The sequence below is a fragment of the Sphaeramia orbicularis genome, chromosome 24 (assembly GCF_902148855.1).
Source record: "Sphaeramia orbicularis chromosome 24, fSphaOr1.1, whole genome shotgun sequence".
In the NCBI taxonomy this organism is placed as follows: domain Eukaryota; kingdom Metazoa; phylum Chordata; class Actinopteri; order Kurtiformes; family Apogonidae; genus Sphaeramia; species Sphaeramia orbicularis.
The window spans coordinates 27005245-27025672 of NC_043979.1; the positions used below are offsets into that span (position 1 = coordinate 27005245).

Genomic DNA, 20428 nt, shown 5'->3' on the forward strand with positions numbered 1-20428 from the left:
TGACCAACATATACTATTATAATACTGAATTTAATGTTTTTCAGGGTGGCATCATATTGATATTATGTAAAACACAATAAGAAACAAGACTCCTCCTGTTTTGTAAGGTAATCATGGCAGAACACTAATATTACTTTTTTTTTTTTTTTTTCTTTACATCAGCCCCCAGTTACCTTCATCTTGATAATATCCGGTCAGCAAAGTGGAACCACGATCCGAAAATATCAGTGTAATATATTATTCAGTGTTACACCTATCCTTTGTTTGACAATCCTGATGATATTCACTTTGTCAAACAGAAATGTCTGAGTTGAAGTCATCACTGTAATCAGTAAAACGGATTACACCGGAGCCAGCGATCAAAGCAAAGCAATCCCTCACACAGCTTTTCTCTCCTCCTCCGCCTGTTTTAACTCATAATGCTCGACTTTATTGCTGTCCGCTGTTTTCAGTCGTGTAATATCGCTGCACATCTCTCTGTTTGTGATACTATTTCGCCTTATTTTCGTTGAGCAATATTGACATTTCTGGTTTGATGGACGCGTTTCCGGCCCAGCATACTTTGTACCAGCGACGTGTGAATAGGGGTGGTCCTGACTGTAAAAGGGGGAAGGCCTGACTCAATCTATTTATTTTTTCTTTTCTGGTACCCTCCCACGTATTTAACGTCGACATTATTGTGTTTTACCTATCGGGGGGAACAGCCGGCGGTTGTTCTAAGCCGTTTAGGTTCGTGTAAAATACCCCGACGCCCCCCTCTTTTCGCTCGGCGGTCGTAACGTCCGAACGTCCAGCTGATTGCTTTGAGTGCCGTTCAATTATTCCAGTTCAAACTGAGCCGTTTTGTTTGACTTAACGGAAGCGTTTTTTGGGGCCGAAACGGGTCGACTTCGCCACATTTTTGTCACCGTCTTGTGGACTTAAAAAAGAAGACCAGCTTTATCTTTTTTGTCTAAGTTGACTGATCGTTTTTCCTCATTGAACGACCAGGCCCCGGACTCATCCCCAGCCTCGCGTTTTCTTATCGGTTTTTGTTGGAAGTCATGGGAGACACTAGTGAACGAAGCAAACCTCCGAGTCTACCTCCCCGGTGTCCCTGCGGATTTTGGGGGTGAGTGTGAAACCTATTATCAACTAGATTAAAGCCGCTATCTAAAACTGAAAGGTAAATCCGGATGAAATATGTTCAACGGGTTCAACTAGTCCAAACCCATTGTTGTTGTTCTGTTGTGCAGGCCGAGGGTGGGGGGTTGGGAAGTTGGCTAATAAATAAACCTACTAGCTTAAAAACTAGCTACATTCACACTCTTTTAAAGTCCATAAACGCCCTTTTCATCGTTTTAATCGTCGGGGGTTATTTTTAATGGTATAATATCGTGTTTTAAAGCATTTTGGTGATCCAGGAGGTGACGTACCCGAGATAGAAAATGATTTATTGCCAGCAGGTTCCTTTTAAACCTGCCATGTTTTCTTCAATCACCTCGAAGAGAGGCAGCAATATAACGATAAATGCCGTTCTTTCCGCTAAATCTGTAAAGTTAGCAGAGCTGATAAGAGTGCTTCTCAGCTATTTTACACCCGTTTTGCATTGTGTCTTGTCAAGTAGTGGATGTGTGTTGCATACCGGATGTGATTCACTGATGGCTCCTGTGTTACCCCATTGGAAAAATGACTTCTCCTAACCTTAGATATAATACGGTATAAAAGTGACCGGCTGCTGATCTCTACAGGAATGTAAACTAGCAGAAAATATAAGGAGAAAATGTACATAAATTGTCATCTCATTACTGACCACTATAGATCTACACTGTAATATTCACATTCCAATTAATATTAATGCCTCATGTAGAGAGATCATTATTTTTATTATTATTATTATTATTATTATTATTATTATTATGTGAAATGAATGAAGAAATATAAGGATCCTCTTGTTTTCTGGCATAACCAGTAATAAACATGATCATATGACTTCTTATTTGGTTATCTACACCCCTCCCCCAGCCCTAACCTCCAGTTGCCTTCATTTTGTGCTGTCCAGTAAGCAAACTGGAACCAGTAGCCCACCTGTCAATGTCAGGTGACACATGGCTGCATTGTGTGTTTACAGCCATGTTTGTCCAGCCTGGGGCCACTTGCTGTCCTCTCCCTCACTGAAAACACAAGGCTTCTTAAAAATCTGTCAAGCAAGGTTACATGCAGCATTTTGAGACATTAGTTATTGTTGAAGGTCTTTGAAAGTCAGCCATTTATCTAGATTTCAGGCCACGTTGGATACACACTGTTTTCTGTGGTTAATGTTAGTTTAAGGTGCAGTCTGTTTGTTACATATTAAGTTGTTACCTTTTGATTTGGCACATATTCAGTGTTTTCCATTGGTCTACAATGTTTGCTCAGAGTATGTAGGTTTCATTTCCAATCAAAGTCTACGCCAGGTGACATGAGTAGTTCCTCCCTTTTTGCTGAACTAGTGCTGATCAGTTGAATTACCAGGTGTGACTGGTAACCTGAGCATGTTTGACACACTGAAGGAGAATATATTTTCAGAATTTTACCCCTGGGATAAAGAAGAAGTAAACTGTGAACAATAGTGGATGTTTAAAGGCTGAAATATTAACAATAGTATGGCACTGGAAAAAGCCAGAGCTGATTACTTGGCCTATATCACCCTTTAATCGCGTCGAAGTCAAAGTCATAAATACTTAAATGAATAAACTGGGATCACTGAAGAAAGGCAATGCCTACACAGTTGGTCCAAACCACAAAAAAATGTTTTATTAATGATGTTTTGATCCTCAGGTCAGAAGTTTTTTTTTATTTTTAATTGGGATCGCAGTGCGTCAGTCTCAAAGTAATTAATCAAAAAGTGCGATATTGAAACCATAAAAATGTAGATGGCGTGATTTTTCCGTTTTTTGAGGTGTTACTTAAAGGTCTGTGGGCCATTATTGGAGCCAAGGTCTGCCAGTACTTTGTAAAACTTATCAACCAAAGCCATTAATCAACCTGTCTCAAAAACCATCCATGTAGATTTGTAACGTAACTTTCTCCAAATATTGTAATTCATTTAAGTGAGAATTGGCCAATCATGAGTTTCTTTTCAGTGTCAAAAATATCCTATTACTGGAGATTTATTGACATTTCTTGCATTAAGGGATGGATGGAGGTTTTCAACTATCCAATCATAGATCATTTCAACCAAATTCAAAACAAATGGTTGAATTATTTAACTAGACACATGGTTTTTTGATGTAAATGTCTCCTACAGAGCAGATTATCAAAAGTTTACACCGCCCTCCTCAAACCCATTGAAACTTGAGGATCGAGTTTCTTTGATTATGAGTGGTTACGTGAGGGATTTTTATTTTTATTGGGCTGTTATTCCAATTGTTAGTACAGGATTAGTGTCCATGGAAATGCAGATGCAGAGGAGTTTTTCTTCTTTGCTGAACCAGTGCCAGTCAGTTGACTTACGTGGTGAGTTTGGTAACTTGAGTATGTTCTGACATGCTGGAGGAGTATGTATTTAATATATCTGTTTTAAAAATGCAAGTTGAGGTAGCTTGCTTTAGCTATTGTAGAAGTTTTACACACACACAAAGAATAATTCAGTTGTATTATTTTGCATTTCAAATGTGATTGAAAAATTGCAGTTTATGATAAGATTGCATGTGTTTGCTGAAATGCTGCTCAAGTATTGTTGAATTTTGACTAAATTTAATCAAAAAGGCCTAAAGCACAAATATTGTTAAAGTGAATGGTTTATGTTGAAGGAGGAAATGAAATGGTTTACAGGACGAAGTCAAGGGAAGGTTAACATCCGGGCAAAAAAATTAAATGACAATAATCTACACCAAGCTTATATTTTTGGGTAGGTAATTACTTATTTCAGGAAGATGTATTTTGAAATGTGAAAAAAAAAAAAATTAGGAGTTTTATGAGTGTGAATGTTTGGAAAGTGACAGTTTTCTGCTGTCATTCTGGGTTCATTTTATAAACTCTCATAAGTAAACTACATTTATTCCAAATACATTGATATTTGACTATTATATTTTTTATGTCATATTCTAGACGCACAGTGTTTAAAATTAATAAATGCATATATCTATGCAAAATACATTTTAATATAATCTTGATATTATTTGTATGTTGTAGCTAAATATTGTAAAAAAAAAAATGTATATGATACTGGTAATTGAAATAAAAAATGTTTAATTTGATATTTACTTTTGTTGTCCATCCGTGATGCTGCCATTTTTCAAAACTCTTGCCATTTAGGTATGATAAAATTTTTTTTTTCCTCTAACCAGTTGTTAGGTTGTAAAATAGAGGGTTAAAGGTATACACTGAATACATTTTAGGATCAAAATGTCATAGAAACTTCACTTTTGAGAACTTTGTAATTCTTGCAAAAAATAGATGTTACTTTTTTGTTCATCCGTGACGCAGTAGTTTTTTGATATTTTTCATTTAAAAATATTTGAAGCTAAATTTTTCTATTTGAGTATGTTCAAGATGGCATTTAGACCTTTCTAATTATTTGTAATATTTGTCTTAAACTTGTCTGGTTCAAAAGTTATGAATCAAAAAGTAGTGGGCTGTCCATCTGTGATGCCCCTGACCTCGCCCTACAGCAGAAAACATTGGTGAAGTTAAAAACTGATGTTGGAGGAACTGAAATGGCTGAATGTATCAGCAATTGTGCAATTAGTAGTAATTAGTAAAAGTTCTGACCATGTGGATAAAGCCTAATATGTCACTGCTGAAGCCATAACCGGTGTGTTAATAACAGATGAATTATAGTGCTTGAACATAGCTTTTTAAATGTAAGGATTTCATTAGGTTTCTCTTAAAGTGACTGATTAAGCAAGTTTGCATTTTTTTAAAGTATTATTGAGGTTGGTATAATAATATAAATAATGGATACATTTTTGCTTGCAGCTCCTTTTGGCATCTCTAACAGCTTTCAAGGTTAATGGTTTGCTTTCTGTTTTCGTCTTATCAGTGTTTGGTTTTTCACTTTTCCTGCTGTTATCTGATGAACCGGCCATGTTACTCGCACTTTAAAAACATATTTGGCTCAGGTAGATGAATGGTTTTCCGTTTTAATATTCAAATAGTATTTTTTAGATATACAGCATTGAGCAATAAGGTAGAAGAAGAAGAAGCTATTGCGATAAAGTCTCTCACTAGCTTTTAATTTACACAAGAAGTGATGCATGCTGTTACGCACAAACTATCTTTGTTAAGAAGGACGGTTCCTTAAAGGAGTTCCTTAAATTCATGCTTTCATGGCTTCACTTCTCTGCATCGGGGGTCATTTGTTTTACTGTGGCGAGGCTAGCAAGTCTCATAAAGTCTGTTTTTCTAGGGATTCCTTCGAGTCAGTTTGCACTTAAAGTGTTCAGTTAATTCACTTTAACATGCAGAACCTTATGTTAAGTGTTTTGATTCCATTGTAAAGTCGTGACACCACAAAACAGTGGAATTCTGTTGAGCTGCAAATGCCTTTGAGTGAATGTCCGACTGTGCAGGGAGTCTGGTCTGGTTTCGGAGGCGTCCCAGTATACGTGTCAACAAGTCAAGTGTTATGCTCATTTTGCCACATTAGGACATTTATTATCTTTACTGTTTACTCATTTGAGTGTTAAAGGTGCAGTGTGTGAGATTTAAGAGGGTCTAATGGCCAAAATGTAATATTATTTCCATGATTATCTTTTCATCACTGCATAATGACTTGAAAATGAATCTCTTTGTTTCTGTTACCTTAGAGTGAACCGTTTGTATCTGCATAGAGAGCAGGTTGCCTCCATGGGGATCGCCATGTTTCTAGCTCATAAGGATGCCTCTTCCTCCTCCTTTTTTCTGGTTCATAGCAGGTGATATCCAGCCTTTAGGTGGATTCCTGTCATCTGTGTAGAGTTATTATCCCTATCTGAAAACCCCAGAACACACAAAACAAATACTGGCTTTAACAAGAGACTAAACAAGACATTTTTTTTTTTTTGGAGCCACCAAAGGGGAAGGTGAGGCGTGGGGGTATTCATGTACTTGTTTGACCATGTTTGCAGCTCTGTGTGATGTTCAGCAAGTTGTACAATTATGTTATGGTAATAGATTTCACTATTTCACATCCCTTTTGCCATATTAATAAACATCTTTACTTCTTCAATGCTGCCCCTTCTACCTCATCAATATCATCTATTTGCTGTGTAATCTACCATATTAACTATATTAACTAAGTGTTTTTCCAGTGTGTGAGAACATCATTGTGCAATGTGAGAGTTGGTAGCTTTGTGTTAAATACAAGAAGAAATTGAGTGGAACCAAAATAAGCACGGGCCAGTTTCTGACATGTACACGTACACTGTATTTTGTAGTGAAACAGACTCGTATAGAGCACCCGCTGGCCGGATAACCTTAGTTGCTGATACTGATGTCATATTTGTCTTGGAAATAAGTTGTTTTTCAAAAGACAAGAAATATTAAAGGGCGAAGTCAAGGGTGCCACGGGTGGACAGCCCACTACTTTATGATTCATAACTTTTGAACCAGACAAGTTTAAGACACATTTTACACATAATTGGAAAGGTCTAAATGCCATCTTAAACTTACTCAAAAAAATTTAGTTTCAAATATTTTTAAATGCAAAGATCAAAAACTACTGTGTCACGGATGGACAAAAAATTAACGTCTATTTTTTTGCAAGAATTACAAAGTTCTCAAAAGTGAACTTCCTATGACACTTTCATCCTAAAATGTATTCAGTGTATACCTTAAACCCTCTATTTTACAATCTAATAATTGTTTAGAGGAAAAAAATATTTGTACCTAAAAAGCAAGGGTTTTGAAAAATTCCAGTTAATGATGGACAACGCCAAAAACGTCATGGATGGACAACAGAAGTAAATATCAAATTAAACATTTTTTTATTTCAATCATATATATATATATATATATATATATATATATATATATATATATATATATATATATATATATATATATATATATATATATATATATTTATTTTTTTTTTATATTTACAACATACAAATAATATTAACATTATACTTAAATGTATTTTGCATAGATATATGCATTTATTCATTTTAAACACTGTTTAGAATATGACATAAATAGTATAATAGTAAAATATCAATGTATTTGGAATAAATGTAGTTTATTTATGAGAGTTTTTAAAATGAACCCAGAATGGAGGCTGAAAACTGTCACTTTCCAAACATTCACACTCATTTCAAAATACATTTTCCTGAAAATATAAGTAATTACCTACCCCAAAATATGAGTTTGGTGTAGATTATTGTAATTTAATTTTTTTGACCAGATATTACCCTTCCCTTGACTTCGCCCTAAAGTTACCTGAGTTATTACTAGCTATCTGTCGTGTCTTTACACAAAGTTCTAAGGCTCACTGTAATCACGTAGCCTTTTGCCTAGTTAACAAGTAAACAACAAACAATAGTGCCATTTTATTAACCTCAAACACTCCAATGTTAACAGTAATACTAAGTTCACCTCAATGAGTTGTGTTGAGTTCTGTGGTGCAGCTGCAGCCCTCTTTAGGTCATAAGCTGCTGGTTCAGAGTCTGATTCCTTTGTACATTTTGTTATGACAGTTTAAAGAGGCGTATAACAGCGGCAGTGACGTATGTTGTTTGAAACACAAAACATGTAGTTAATTTCATTTTCATCACTATTCATTGCAATGTTAGCAGCACATCCCACACTAGCCCCAAAGCTTTCATCGTTCCATGGTTAAGAGCGAAACTATGATGGGCTGCCATGTGATGGTGGAGGAGTTCTCATTTATTTCTATTAATATGTAAAATGTGCATGAATCCAGAGTCAATAGAAGGATGATGGTGGAGACAAAAACAAGCTGTCATGAAAATGTTTCAGGCAGTTATACTTGATTAACATTTACAGTATAAAGGAACAAGTGCCAGAACTAAGTGGTTTGAATCACTGGTGTGAAATAAGTCTGGCCTATCCATGTCACATACAGTTGGTGCTTGTTGTCTCAGCAAATGTCCACCAGAGAACTAATGCACTGACAGTTCTGTGGCCAAAAGGCACAGACTGCAAAAGCACTCCAGCAGTCAGAGGCAGCTGAATATTCACTACACACTGTATCTAAACGCAGCCTGCTCGAGGAGTGGAGTGTTATCTTGGCTTGAGAGGAAACACAGACAGGCGATCACTTAGTGCTCCGCTCCACTCCCTCTCATGTACACAGTTTGGGAGCCAGCTGATTAAATTTACTTAATATTACATTGCATTGTTTGGTTTTGTGATGTACATTGTCACATTTTTGTTGTGCCAAACACTCCCTCAGGAATTGTCACATTTATACACCTAAACAATTTGCTGAGAGTCAACACATTTGGAGCTAAACGTCTTTATTTGCATCGAGCAACTGACAAGATGGCTAGAAATCATGGCTAGAAGGCTGTTGAAGACAGAGTAACCATGTGTCAGGTCACAACCCATGAAGATGCCAAAGTCGCTTCTCTTCCTCTTCAAAAAAAAAAAAAAAAAAAAAAGGAAAGGAAAAATAATTGCATTACATTAAAAACTCATGAGAATTTTTGATCCCATTCATGTTTTCCAGAATTTACACCAGTTTTCACCTTAAAAGATCATTTTAGAAGTCGAAAAAGTCATAGGCCTGTTATTTTTTTCCTCTGAAGTTTGGTTGAAACTTTGACTGAAAATAGTTTCAGGCACATAATAAGTAAAAGCAACTGGTACGAACACTGTATGTAGTCTGTCATGGATTTTATTTTTTATTTTATTTATTTAACTGGGTAAGACAGAACATTTACTGTTGTTTTTATTTTGACTGTCTTCTGAATACAGCTGACGAATGGTAGTTTAAGTTGACTACAGGGGGGAAAAGTAGATTGTAAATTACATTTCTTTTTTATTTAATTTCAGACTCGGCTTCACTATAATATAATTTTATTTGTATATTTTCCCCAAGGGCCAATTTGATCCACTTGATCGGATATAGATTTCATAAGTTAAAAAAATATGCACCGTAGACCACCACAATGTAGTTATTATAAACAGTGTTGTGTTTCAAACAGCAGTTTATTGGGTAAACCTGTACAACCCTTTAAAAAAATCAACAAATTCCCTTTTGGGATTTAATCATTTATTTGAGATTACTAAGCTGTTTACATGCAGGTTAAATAAAGTGATCCAGTAAGACGTGACAGTAAGCATTTAATCAGAATATTACTTTTATGACATGAAACGTGGTGACACATCTGTGACTACAAACAGTAATACTGAATCCTGGCTGTACTGGAACCACAATGACATTTAGCCTTATACTTGAGTTTTTCATTTGGTCAGTAGTTTCAGTACACTCAGTACATTTGAGCTTCATTGATCTTTGGAAGCCCTTGTTTTTACAACCCGTTGTTTGTGAGATTTTGAAGCCATTGAGGCATCCGGCAAACCTTAAATCTTTTAAGGTCTGGGAAAAAAAAAAAAAAAACAGAAAAAAGCATCTGATCTGGTGTTGTTTTGTTACTGGGGCCTGTATGTCCAGAAAGAACATGTCATTCCAGCCAGATAGAATAGAACAGATTATGTATTTATTTGGTTATTGTTTTCCTAATGTTTACACCAACTCAGTTTAAAATTCCTTCCAACCAGGATTCTTATTGAGGTGGTTACATGAGGTATTTGTATTCCGATTGCACTATTATTCCAAGTATTAGTGGAGTAGTGGGGTCCGTGTAAACACATTTTGAGGTTGTGGGTAGCGGCATTGTCCTGGATTGCGTCTAATACTAATACAGTAGACAAACAATAAAAACAGACTTAAAGTTGTATACAACAGTGTCATGTTAGCATTACTGAAAGATGACGATTTACAGTGTCTGTCTTTGTGCGCTAAGCCGTCTCCTTGGTGGGGGTAGAACACTCTCTGTAGTCCTGTTTTACAGCATTAGTCACATAGCTTCTGTAGGAACAATGATCTGAAAACCCTACGGACTTCCAGCTTTTCTACACTATTGATGGCGCTCACTGCTGACAGAAATGCTCAGCCTCATGCATTGTGACGGTCTGAACATTAAAGAGAGGTCCAGAAGGCGAGAGGCAGACATGTCATACCTGTAGAAAAGGTGAAATGAAGGAAACGTGACAGAGAAACACACTCTATGAAATGCTAAATGTCACTTTAAGGTCCTTTGGAAGAGGTTTATGTACAGTCCTGTCAGTCTGAGGCACCACAGGCCACCATGCTCTTCTGTTCTTCACTGTCGCCCTGTGCTCAGTTTGTTGTGACAAAATAAAAAGAGAAAAAAAAAATACAGAGGAAACCTTAGGAGAGCTTATGAAAGATGGTATGTCTGATGTAACCGACATCTGAGATTCTGAAAAAGGGCCAGTGTCTTCCTATTGGAGGAAATACTGTGTCAATTGTAGACCGATTTCATGACGTGACACAGATTTATACTTTCTGCACCTACACGCTTAAGAGCTTACATTTTGTTTATTTTCAACATTTTCATGGTAGTTTTTAATTTTATTGCACCAATGCTTTAAAATAAAATATCAGTGGCATGATTTCTGTTTTTTACTTTTTTGCTCAGGTCCAGCAAGACGATGAACCTCTGCTCCAAATGTTTTGCTGGTAAGTCTGTCTTTGCTTTGATGGGAATTTCTAACATTTATTTGACATGAATTTTGATGATCATGGATGCACTTAATGTGAAATTCTGTGTTGATACAGATGTTTAAAATAAGTTTTTGGGCAATAGTTGATGCCAATAGCTTTTTTTTTTGTTTAATCTAAGATGTTATTTTTCATTATCATAAGTTGTCATCCCATTTCTTATGTGACCAAGAGGAAAAGGGCAATGTTTGTATGCTGGCACGCTAGAAAAAAGTAGTAAAAGTGCTATGATGTAAAATGTTTAAATTAAAATGTTCAAATTAAATAATGTTTAAATTCAGTTCTTCACTGGTGGATCACTATCACCATATGGTCCTCACAGCTTGAAGGATTTTTTTTCCCCAGTTGTCAGGGTTTGTCAGGAGATGATTTTACATAGGTGGCTGCTCTTTGAAAACTCGATCTCCCAGGTGCTTATATACGTCTTCTCCTTGGTGAAAGTCAGTTTCTCTGCTTCCTTTTAATTTAGATTGAGCTATCAACTGAACAAAGCTTGGTTGCATACTGTCAAATGTGTGCCACTTTGTCACACACACAGATCAGTTTGTACTTTTTAATAAAATTCTCATCTATTATCTGGATTTTAAAGACAGTTTCTTATTTGCTTCTTTTTATGATATTCCTTGTTGTCAGGCAGATGCCATCTTTCTGTCAACTTGAGACGCAGCTAGCAGCAGCTTCATGCTAGGTCTGCCAGCTGATTTTAGTTAGGAATGCTAACAATGCTAAGAGGTCATTTTAGGAAAAGTAGAGGACTAGAAGAGGGCCTCACTCCTAAATACTGTCCAGTATTTGGAGGAAAATGGTGTTTAAAGGTGAATTTATAGGGGGAAATGAGTTTGTTAGATGTAAATGTGTGCTTTCATACTGCATGAGCATGTTGTTTATGCAAATTAGCTATGCACTTACACAGAGTCTTATTGTTCTTCTAAGTTAAGTTTGTTTTCCTGCAATTTATCAAGTGTGTGACAAACAAAAATGTCCAATTAAAGTCTGAAAATGTCACCGTACGCATTAAGTTTTCTGAGTGACTTCCTAGTCTGCTTTGGGTGGATGGGTTTGAGGGTGCACGGCAGCCCTGTCGGTGGCCATGGCAACCAGTGAGTATGGCAGACAGCGAGGACCTAAGGGCCTGGCTTTGAGTCTAGCATCACAGACAGCAGCAAACGCTTAGAATAGACTCAATCCACATGAGTATGGAGGCTGAGCAGAAGTGGGTTAGCCCACATGTGGAGGAGAAACTAAAATCTGGACTGACCTCTCTCACCCTCCCTGGAGGGGAAAGAGTAAAGACAATATCCCCGTCGATCAATAATGTCTGAGATTATTATACTGAGAGGCCTCAAGTGCCGCTCAGTCATCAGAGGTGATCACGTCCTTCTGTGTGGGTACAGTTGACTTTCTGGCATATGGTGATGCAGAGCAGGAAAACTTCTCAACTGAGCTTTAAGTTTTATAATGTGACACTTGAGGGAATCGCACAACAAGTAAAACTGACATTTTCATGACATGTCAGCTGATCCAGATTTCCAAACTTTACCAAGTTCATGTCATGGATTCTCATGGTAAATCGGGACCTAGCAAAATCTTAAAGCTTCCCTCCAAATGTTGTAGTCCAGAATTTTACATCTTAAGTCAGATCTTAAGTCAGTTAAACAAATCAGTGGCATTATATGTTTTTTTTTTTTTTTTTTAATGATGGTGGCAGACAAAATACCCTCTGTAGACATGTTGCATTAAATACATTTGTTTGCAGGATAGAGAAATTTACTGGAGGTAGTCTTATTTAACTGAAAGATTTTTGGTTTGGGTAACAAATGGTTTACTTTCATTAATCTTACTCTAGCATCAGCCCTTGAAAAGAATACATGTTGTAAATAATCTTAAGTTTAACCCAATCCAGTGGAAGGAAATAAGCATTTGATGAGACTTAGAAGACATATACTAATTGTTACTTTTTTGCTCTGAGGGTCAACATTGAGAAATAAAAATGCAGGAGTTACCATGTCCAATGAAATTAATATAATTTTTCACTTTGTTTTTCTTGATTCTGTGACCTGAAGTGGGAAGTCATTGATACTATACAATATATGATGAGGGGAAATCGTTCATTTTCTAAACCACCATATTGAAATAATCCTTTGCAAAAAATCTGAATATGCTCAGAATAGAACAGCAGTAAAGAAACAACAATTTCCACATTTCATTGAATAATTAAAGCAGCAAATTATTGCCTGAATCACTCTGAAAGCATTTTCAAGGATGAAATGAACAGATTCTACAGATTACAGCCACACAACCTTCATACCGTCACATAACGTCTAAATCTGATCAGTTTCAGACCCTGTTGAAGCGTCGCACAGTCTAATGAAATTGGATTTATTTGACACGAATGTGGAACAGTAGCTCCCGATTCCTTGTTTTGTAAACGCTCACAGCCGCGTCTCCACACTGGTTATTACAGGCATGGTGACAGGAGGTTTGTGGTGTGCAGCCATGTTTCCATGTGCATTTCATAAGCAAAACCGTAAATCCAGACTGGAGCGTTTTGCCTCAGTTTCTGTGTTGTCCCTGCATTCTCCTCCTCCCTCTCTGTCTGGATCTATCTATTCCCCTGTCCTATTTTTACACCTCTTACTGTCCTTGACCACAGACATCCAGAAGAAGCAGCCGGGGGAGGACTGCACCTCCAAGCCTATCCAAAGTACTGGAAGTAGCCAATCACCTGTTTTCAGTAGTGAGACAAGCAGTAGCAGTAGCCAATCCCTATCGTCTTCGCCACCCACTAGCTCCGAGCAGCCGTCAACCGAAGAGCCCTCGCCCACGTTTTCCAGCACGAGGGAAGGTAAGACGGCAGATTTCACATCGCAGCACTTTATTACGGTATCCACACAAAGCCAGAAAAATGTATGATCCTATAAGAAATGTCCAAAAAATCAAGGAACACAGAACTGACAAAACCATAACAACCTCTGCCCCTTCTGCTCATGAAGAAGGGACAGTCCATTCTATTTTGTCTCGAAACCCGGCGGGAAAGTACAGAGACAGATCGAGTACGACAAATATATCCAATAAGGTTCTGACTGTGTCGACTGGCAGAATGATGAACCTTTCAGCTACGAGGAAGCATAATATAATGTGAAGCACATTCCAGGACTTCTTCGCACTGCTATTCACCTGACAAATGCTGAGATCCACACTACATGAGCATTATTTCTTTCATCCATCACTAAATGTTTGATGCTTTTATAGTTTTGCATCAGAAATTAAATGTCTGAGTGATGATGAAGTGTGGTGGAGGCTCCTTCTCAGGGGCAAATTGACCAAAACTGTTGCAACGTTATATATAAATTTAAAGATGAATATGAGAGTATTCAGGAACAATATAATGTCTACAATGAATCTTTAAGTTACTGTGTGGAAATGTACGGGAACAAAACCAATACTAATCCAAAAGAGAGCCAGGAAAGTTTTGAGCCAAACAACTTGGAAGATTTTTAAAGCAACATATACACAATTGCTCAAAATTTTAAGTCCAGTTGAAAAATTGCATGAATTTGCATTTTTCACTGTTGGATCTTAAGAAGGTTCCAATTAGAGTTTCAAAATGCAAAAAGAAGTCATGATAGTGTGAATACCTGACAGAAAATTACATTGTGAATTCACTTTTTTTTTTCACAGATTTTGGCTTTTAAAGGCTGTGGTTTTACACTTTTAATCTGCTGGTGAACAGCCCATTTTAGTTTATTTGTTGTTTTCAATAAATTGCTTACTCAGATGTTTGTTTGTTTTTTGTCTCATTCCCATTTCTTCTTTTTGCATTTTGAAACTCTACTTAGAACTTTCTTAAGACCCAACAGCACAACATGTAAATTCATGCAATTTTTCATCAGGTCTTAAGATTTTGATCAGGTGTGTATATGAATTAAATCTGTTGTTATTGATTGGTATGTAAAGTTTTTTTTTTAAAAAAGAGGAGGATGATGATATGGTTTGAGAATGCCTGTATGTTCAATTACTGAGGACTAATGTCAAACAGTGTTGCTTTTCACTTACAGAGGTGAATTTATGGCGTAACTGTTTCGTTCTGATGTTAGCATTCAAGATTAAACAATGTATGAAGGAGGTCTAGAGCAGGGATGTCAAACTCATTTTAGTTCAAGGGTCAAATACAGCCCAATATATAAGTATATATTGCTTTGTCAGAATTGAATAACCTGAACAAATATGAGCAACCAGAAATTTTTACCAGAATTTTTAACAATATTATGCTTCAACTACATTTCTACATCTGCATTACAGATCACAGTGGATCTACAAAGGCATATGTAACTATACTGTTCATTTTTATTTGGCATTTCTGTATATATTTTTGTCCAAATGGAATCATCCCTGTTCACTGAGATCAGTATCATTACATGACTTATTTATGTTCTGTATTGTACATCTCAGCTGGATTGTATCCATCTCATGCCTTGTCATGTTCCCTCTGCAGGCTCGTCGTGCACAGAAACAGCTCAAGGCACACTCTGCACACCCACAAAACGTCCACGGGAATCAGGTACAGTGAGCAGCCAGTAGTCTGTGTGTGGCCTGCCCCACTTTAAGGCCAAACTCTCATCAGCACTTCTTGTTTTTTATTCTTCAGCCTCAGGCCCAGAGAGTGAGGCGACGCCAGAGAAGAGGCCACGGACAGACGAGAAGGAGGGAAGTAGCGAGGAGGTCCGCGTGACGCCCAAGCAGAAAAACCGTCGGCGCTGCTATCGCTGCCAAACCAAACTAGAGCTGGTGCAGCAGGAGCTGGGCTCGTGCCGCTGCGGTCAGTACCAGCGCATTGGTGTCACTTTGTTGACCAAACACGCCGCACACACTCCCATTTGCATCTACTTTCACTGTCTCTGCCCCCCCGCTGTGGCTGAAAGTGTGTCAGGCAACAAAGTCAGCCACTGTTGTGTCGAAAAAGTACACACACACATACTTAAATACTGCTAACCCGTTATAAACACAGGAGTGCAGTTGACCACATAGATAAACAGTGCATATACTTTAAACATGATACATGTGAATGTTTTTCACTTCTTTAGTGTCTAGACTGTGACAGATATGAGTTGAACTAGATACTGACTGGAATCATCTTAAACTTTGTAATTTAGCTTGTATTGTGAATGTATTATTCTGTGTGGTTTTTATTGTGGTTTTTATGTACTTTAAAGTCCCAGACAGGGACTGGCAGTGCAAATTATTCTATAAGTTCTTCTAGAAATAATCTATACTACATACTTGTCTCTACACAAATAAACACTAAACATATAAATAATATTTCAGTGTTTGGATCAGATTATGAGTGCAGTTGAAATGTGAAATGAAACTCCATCATATACACTCATTCCACAACAAATCCTAATACCTGTGCACATGCAAGAATATATGTTTCCCAAAGATGCTTGTGTACTATTAGAGGGACATTGTTTAAATATCTGACGTATATAAAAGGTTTTCTGAATATTTACCTCCGCCAAGGAGATTATGTTTTTGTTGGCATTGGTTTGTCTGTCTGTCTGTGTGCAAGATAACTCATAAAGTTATGGATGGATTTGGATAAAAAATTCAGGAAATGTTGATACTGGCACAGGGAACAAATGATTAAATTTTGGTAGTGATTGGGGGTGGGGGCTGGGGTGGGGGGCACTGATCTGCCTTGGTGGAGGTCTGCGCTTTCCGAGTGCTTCTAGTTTTAGTTATGAGGATTCTCATAGCTAAATGCATTTTGGCTTTTTGTTCACTGCTTTACCCACATTTACACTAATTTATCCATATTAGCGAGCAGCTGCATACTTTAATCTTGAAGCTTCAAAGTTGACTGCATGTACATATGAATTGTAACCATCTGGAATACTTAATTTGTAAGAATGCATATATCAGACATAGGAGTAGTGACTTGAAAAATAAACAATCTGCTATTAGCACTCCCACTGCCATCACTTTTCTAGTTTTAGTTGCACAATTCGTATCATCCAGCTGCTGATGCCTCTCAGTTGGGTTACTCTCATTGGCTGTTCCACTGTTTGACTCAACATTCCATTCTATTTGATGCGCAGAGTGTCAAGCATTGAATCTGATCCATTCGGTACTGTTCAGATAGTGTTTGTAAATTGCACACTTTTTTTCTTTTGCATTATATAAGAATTAGGAAACTTAAAAAGATGCCACATATTCCAAATTAAATCAGCTGTTACTTGCAGCTGTAGTGTAAATGATGCTACAAAATGCTTTAATAATTACAGAACATTTTCTGGAGGTAGTTCAGTATGGAGTGTGTTCGGGGTCATGTTATATCTTCTCCATTGTCAGAGGTAGTGAGCCATCATGTCTCGCTGCTCACTTTGTCACCGTGTCTTTCCCAGGCTACGTTTTCTGCATGCTTCACCGTCTCCCTGAGCAGCACGACTGTCTGTTTGACCATCTGGGCCGCGGGCGCGAGGAGGCTGTCCTCAAGATGGTGAAGCTGGACCGCAAGGTGGGCCGCTCATGCCAACGCATCGGGGAGGAGTGCTCCTGATTGGCCACGGTGTGACCAGCCATCCAGTTAGAGATGAGAAGTAAAAGGAGGAGGAGGAGGAGGGAGGAATGACAATTGGGATGATGGGTGGGAGAGGGAGGGAGGGGGGAGGGAGGGAAGAAGAGGAGGGGAGGGAGCATCGTCGTAACACCCTGCATCTGACCCGATGATTCTGGATCTGAGCTCGACGCCGCCCCGTTAACGCCCGGACGAGGCTCAAGGCGGCGAAGGGGGAGGGGCCGACCGGTGGCTGATCTGCGGAGCCACGTTCAGTATCGCATGTTCACACACACAGCCTTAACCCCAAACCCCACCCCGTGTTTCAGAGGAAGGACGCCGCAGAGGGGGAGCCGGTCCGTTGTACATCATGCACAGCTCCGGCGCATCTCACCACAGTCTCCTCCTCTTTGCTCATGCTCCGTTTTTTTTTTTGTTTTTTTTTGTTTTTTCCAGTACAGGAGAAGATGTTGAACTGTTGTAGCTTTGGGCTGAACTGATCCGTGTGGACTCATTACACAGCAGGTTGCTTGTTTTGTTTTTTCCCCCCATTTCTTGGTCGCGGGTGTGGTGTTCAGCTCTGTCCCACGACCACGCCTCAGGTCGTCATCAAGGGGTTGGAGTATCAAACCTGTAACCCCGCCTTCCTCTTCTTCTTTTCTTTTTTTTCTTCCACTAGGTCCATGTGCAGCATCACTCCGGGTTTTGCTTGTGCATGGTACCAGCAGCGGTGTATTTGTGCAGGTTTGAGGTGTCATTTGGTCATGTGAGGCAGTCCAAGGATGCTGTCACACTGTTTTTTTTTTTTCTTCCTTTTTTTTTTCCTGTGTGGCCGTCATGGTGGTTAGCTCCGTTTTTACTGCTCAACCACGGTGTTGTGGTGGACAATTACAGCCAATCCCTGCCTCTGCTCACGTGGACTGTTCTGTTGACAAAAAGAAAAATACAAATAAATATAAAAAACTAAAAACAAAAACCACACTAATGGACAAGAGTCACTCAGATAAAAAGTCTGTGTAGCAGATCCTCTTCCCCCCTCTTGCCCTTTTTTTTTTCTTGCAATGAGTGGTACTGTTGTTCTTGATGCATTAAGGAGAATACGGCTTAATTTTTTGTATTCAGATGAAGACATCTTCGCCAAAACGTCAAGGAAGAAAATTACCTGAGTGTATCTCAATAGTGGTCGGTAAAGAGTGTTAATCTTGCCATCTGACAATAACCATTGAAATGGTTTTATAATTTATTTTTGTGTTTTATTTGCAGGTAGGATTTGGGGTCATTTACAGACTGGGGATGTCTTTTTCTTTTCTTTTAATGGAAGAGAACTGTTGTGCTTGTGATTTTTTTTTTTTTTCTTGCACTGTCTTCAAGATCACAGTTATTTCAGTATCTCATGAAAACAAAAGGCCAATTACCTGCCGAGATGATTTATCCATTGACATTATGATGAGAAAACGCTGAAAGTTTTAATAAGTAAATGAGGGGAAACAAGATCTTTGTTTTCTTTTACTGATCGATTGTTATCTCCTGTCATAATACAACAAAGCTCACTGAGTATCACAAGAAAATGACCTGTGTTGTATTGAGATAAAGACTGAAAAGCAGCATTAAGAAAATAATCACAAGAGCTGCTGTTCTCGACCTCCATACTTAATATACAAAACTTAATTTTTTCTCCTTTTACTTTCAATCACCAACCAGGGCATCGTTTGTACAAGTTTCAAGGTAGTTTAAATCTGTGGTGTCGCATCAATTAAGGCTGGAAAATTAACCAAAAGCTGGTTGAAGCTTTTAGTTTGGTGAAATATTAAAGCCAAACATGATTGGTTCTCTGCAGCCAGGTGCTCGGACAACAGTGAAAGTAGGATTTTTTGCAAGATCGTTTGCATTTTGTTAAACGACAGTAAATACTGTCACAAATATGACCCCGAGGTTGCACATATGGTGACGTCACAGATTCAGACTTTTTTTTTATTGATGCCTGAGCTGGTTTTGGCTGCAGAAATAACTTGTGAATTCTTAAATTGAGTGGTTTTCCCTTTCCTCGTTACATTTCTTTTCCATTCTGTTATTGTTTTCGACTCTTTCTCAGCCTACTCAGTCTAACTGCTTGGACTTTGTGCTGTGCATATTGTTCAGTTACACACCTATTTGTTCTTCTTATCCTTAAAAAGGGGTTTCCACCGAAATTAACCATTTTTTGTGACACTGCAGGAGCTGACATTTCCTCCAGATTTTTGTTTAATTTTATTTAATGTCCAGGCATTTAGCGTATGCCTTGGTTTTTTTTTTTCCTCCTTTTTGATTTGTTTAATTAAGGTACGGGACTCCATAGAAGTACTTTTCAGCATTGCTAGAAGTACAGTTTGATGTTACTCACTGTTTTTGGAGATCTCAAGTGTAAAGCAGGCAAGAAACGTTGATTCAGGTGGAGCTCCCTTTATAAGCAGACACCACTGAACTATGCTAATCCTCATGCACACGTTATCGTTTCTTCGGTCCCTCACGTCCCCCCTGCCCTCCCGTCTTCTCCGATGAGAACACAGCGAAGGATAAAGGGAGCCTGGAGAACTGTCATGGCTGGTTCTTATTTTGATATTTTGGAAAAACTTGTTCCTTTTTGAGTGCTAATGAGAAATGGAAGAAATGGAATATCTTTCTGTACCTTTTAAAGAAAAAAATTATTTAACCTTATATCAGTTTGAGTTACTTACACCCTAGCATAGAGTGGCATATTTAGTTAAATGTATAAAAAAAAAACAAGAACATAATTCTGTCCTATTTTCTCCTTTAATTTTATCGTGTTCCATTTTCTGCTGAGGAAAATAAACTGGATTAGAGGATGTGGTGTGTGTTCATCTGTGTGGTTCTTTTGCCTGCATCAGCAAATGTTTGGGTCAGGGTCTTATTTCTATAAATAAATCAAGAAAAGGACACTGTAATTTCTACCCGTGTGTTTCTCTATTACAAGCGACACTATCGAACTAACTTGGAGTCATTTGATTAGTTTCAATATAATTTTGTTGTTAGATCATTGCGTAATAGAGTGGGAAGTTAAGATACTTACTCTATAATGTTTCAGACTCAATTTTTTTTTCTTTTATCACAGTTGTCTACCATAGCAAGTGTTGGAAGACATTAGATCCTTTGCTTGA

The 20428-nt window shown here is 37.9% G+C and overlaps 1 protein-coding gene across 1 annotated transcript; it reads left to right on the top strand.

The window, feature by feature from the left end:
* Positions 1-355: 355 nt before the first annotated feature.
* On the top strand, positions 356-20120 carry LOC115414993 (AN1-type zinc finger protein 3-like). Its single transcript, XM_030128380.1, has 6 exons — positions 356-1111; positions 10635-10675; positions 13371-13562; positions 15213-15278; positions 15366-15536; positions 17122-20120. Exons 1-6 carry the CDS (start codon positions 1044-1046, stop codon positions 17274-17276), a joined length of 693 nt encoding a protein of 230 aa, XP_029984240.1. The 5' UTR covers positions 356-1043; the 3' UTR covers positions 17277-20120.
* Positions 20121-20428: the final 308 nt, after the last annotated feature.

Bases quoted from the DNA above. Each gene is read 5' to 3' on its own strand.
- LOC115414993 (XM_030128380.1), top strand. From the start codon at position 1,044: ATGGGAGACACTAGTGAACGAAGCAAACCTCCGAGTCTACCTCCCCGG. The intron at 1,112-10,634 runs GTGAGTGTGAAA...TTTTTTGCTCAG, and splicing joins TGTCCCTGCGGATTTTGGGG to GTCCAGCAAGACGATGAACC. The intron at 10,676-13,370 runs GTAAGTCTGTCT...CCTTGACCACAG, and splicing joins CTGCTCCAAATGTTTTGCTG to ACATCCAGAAGAAGCAGCCG.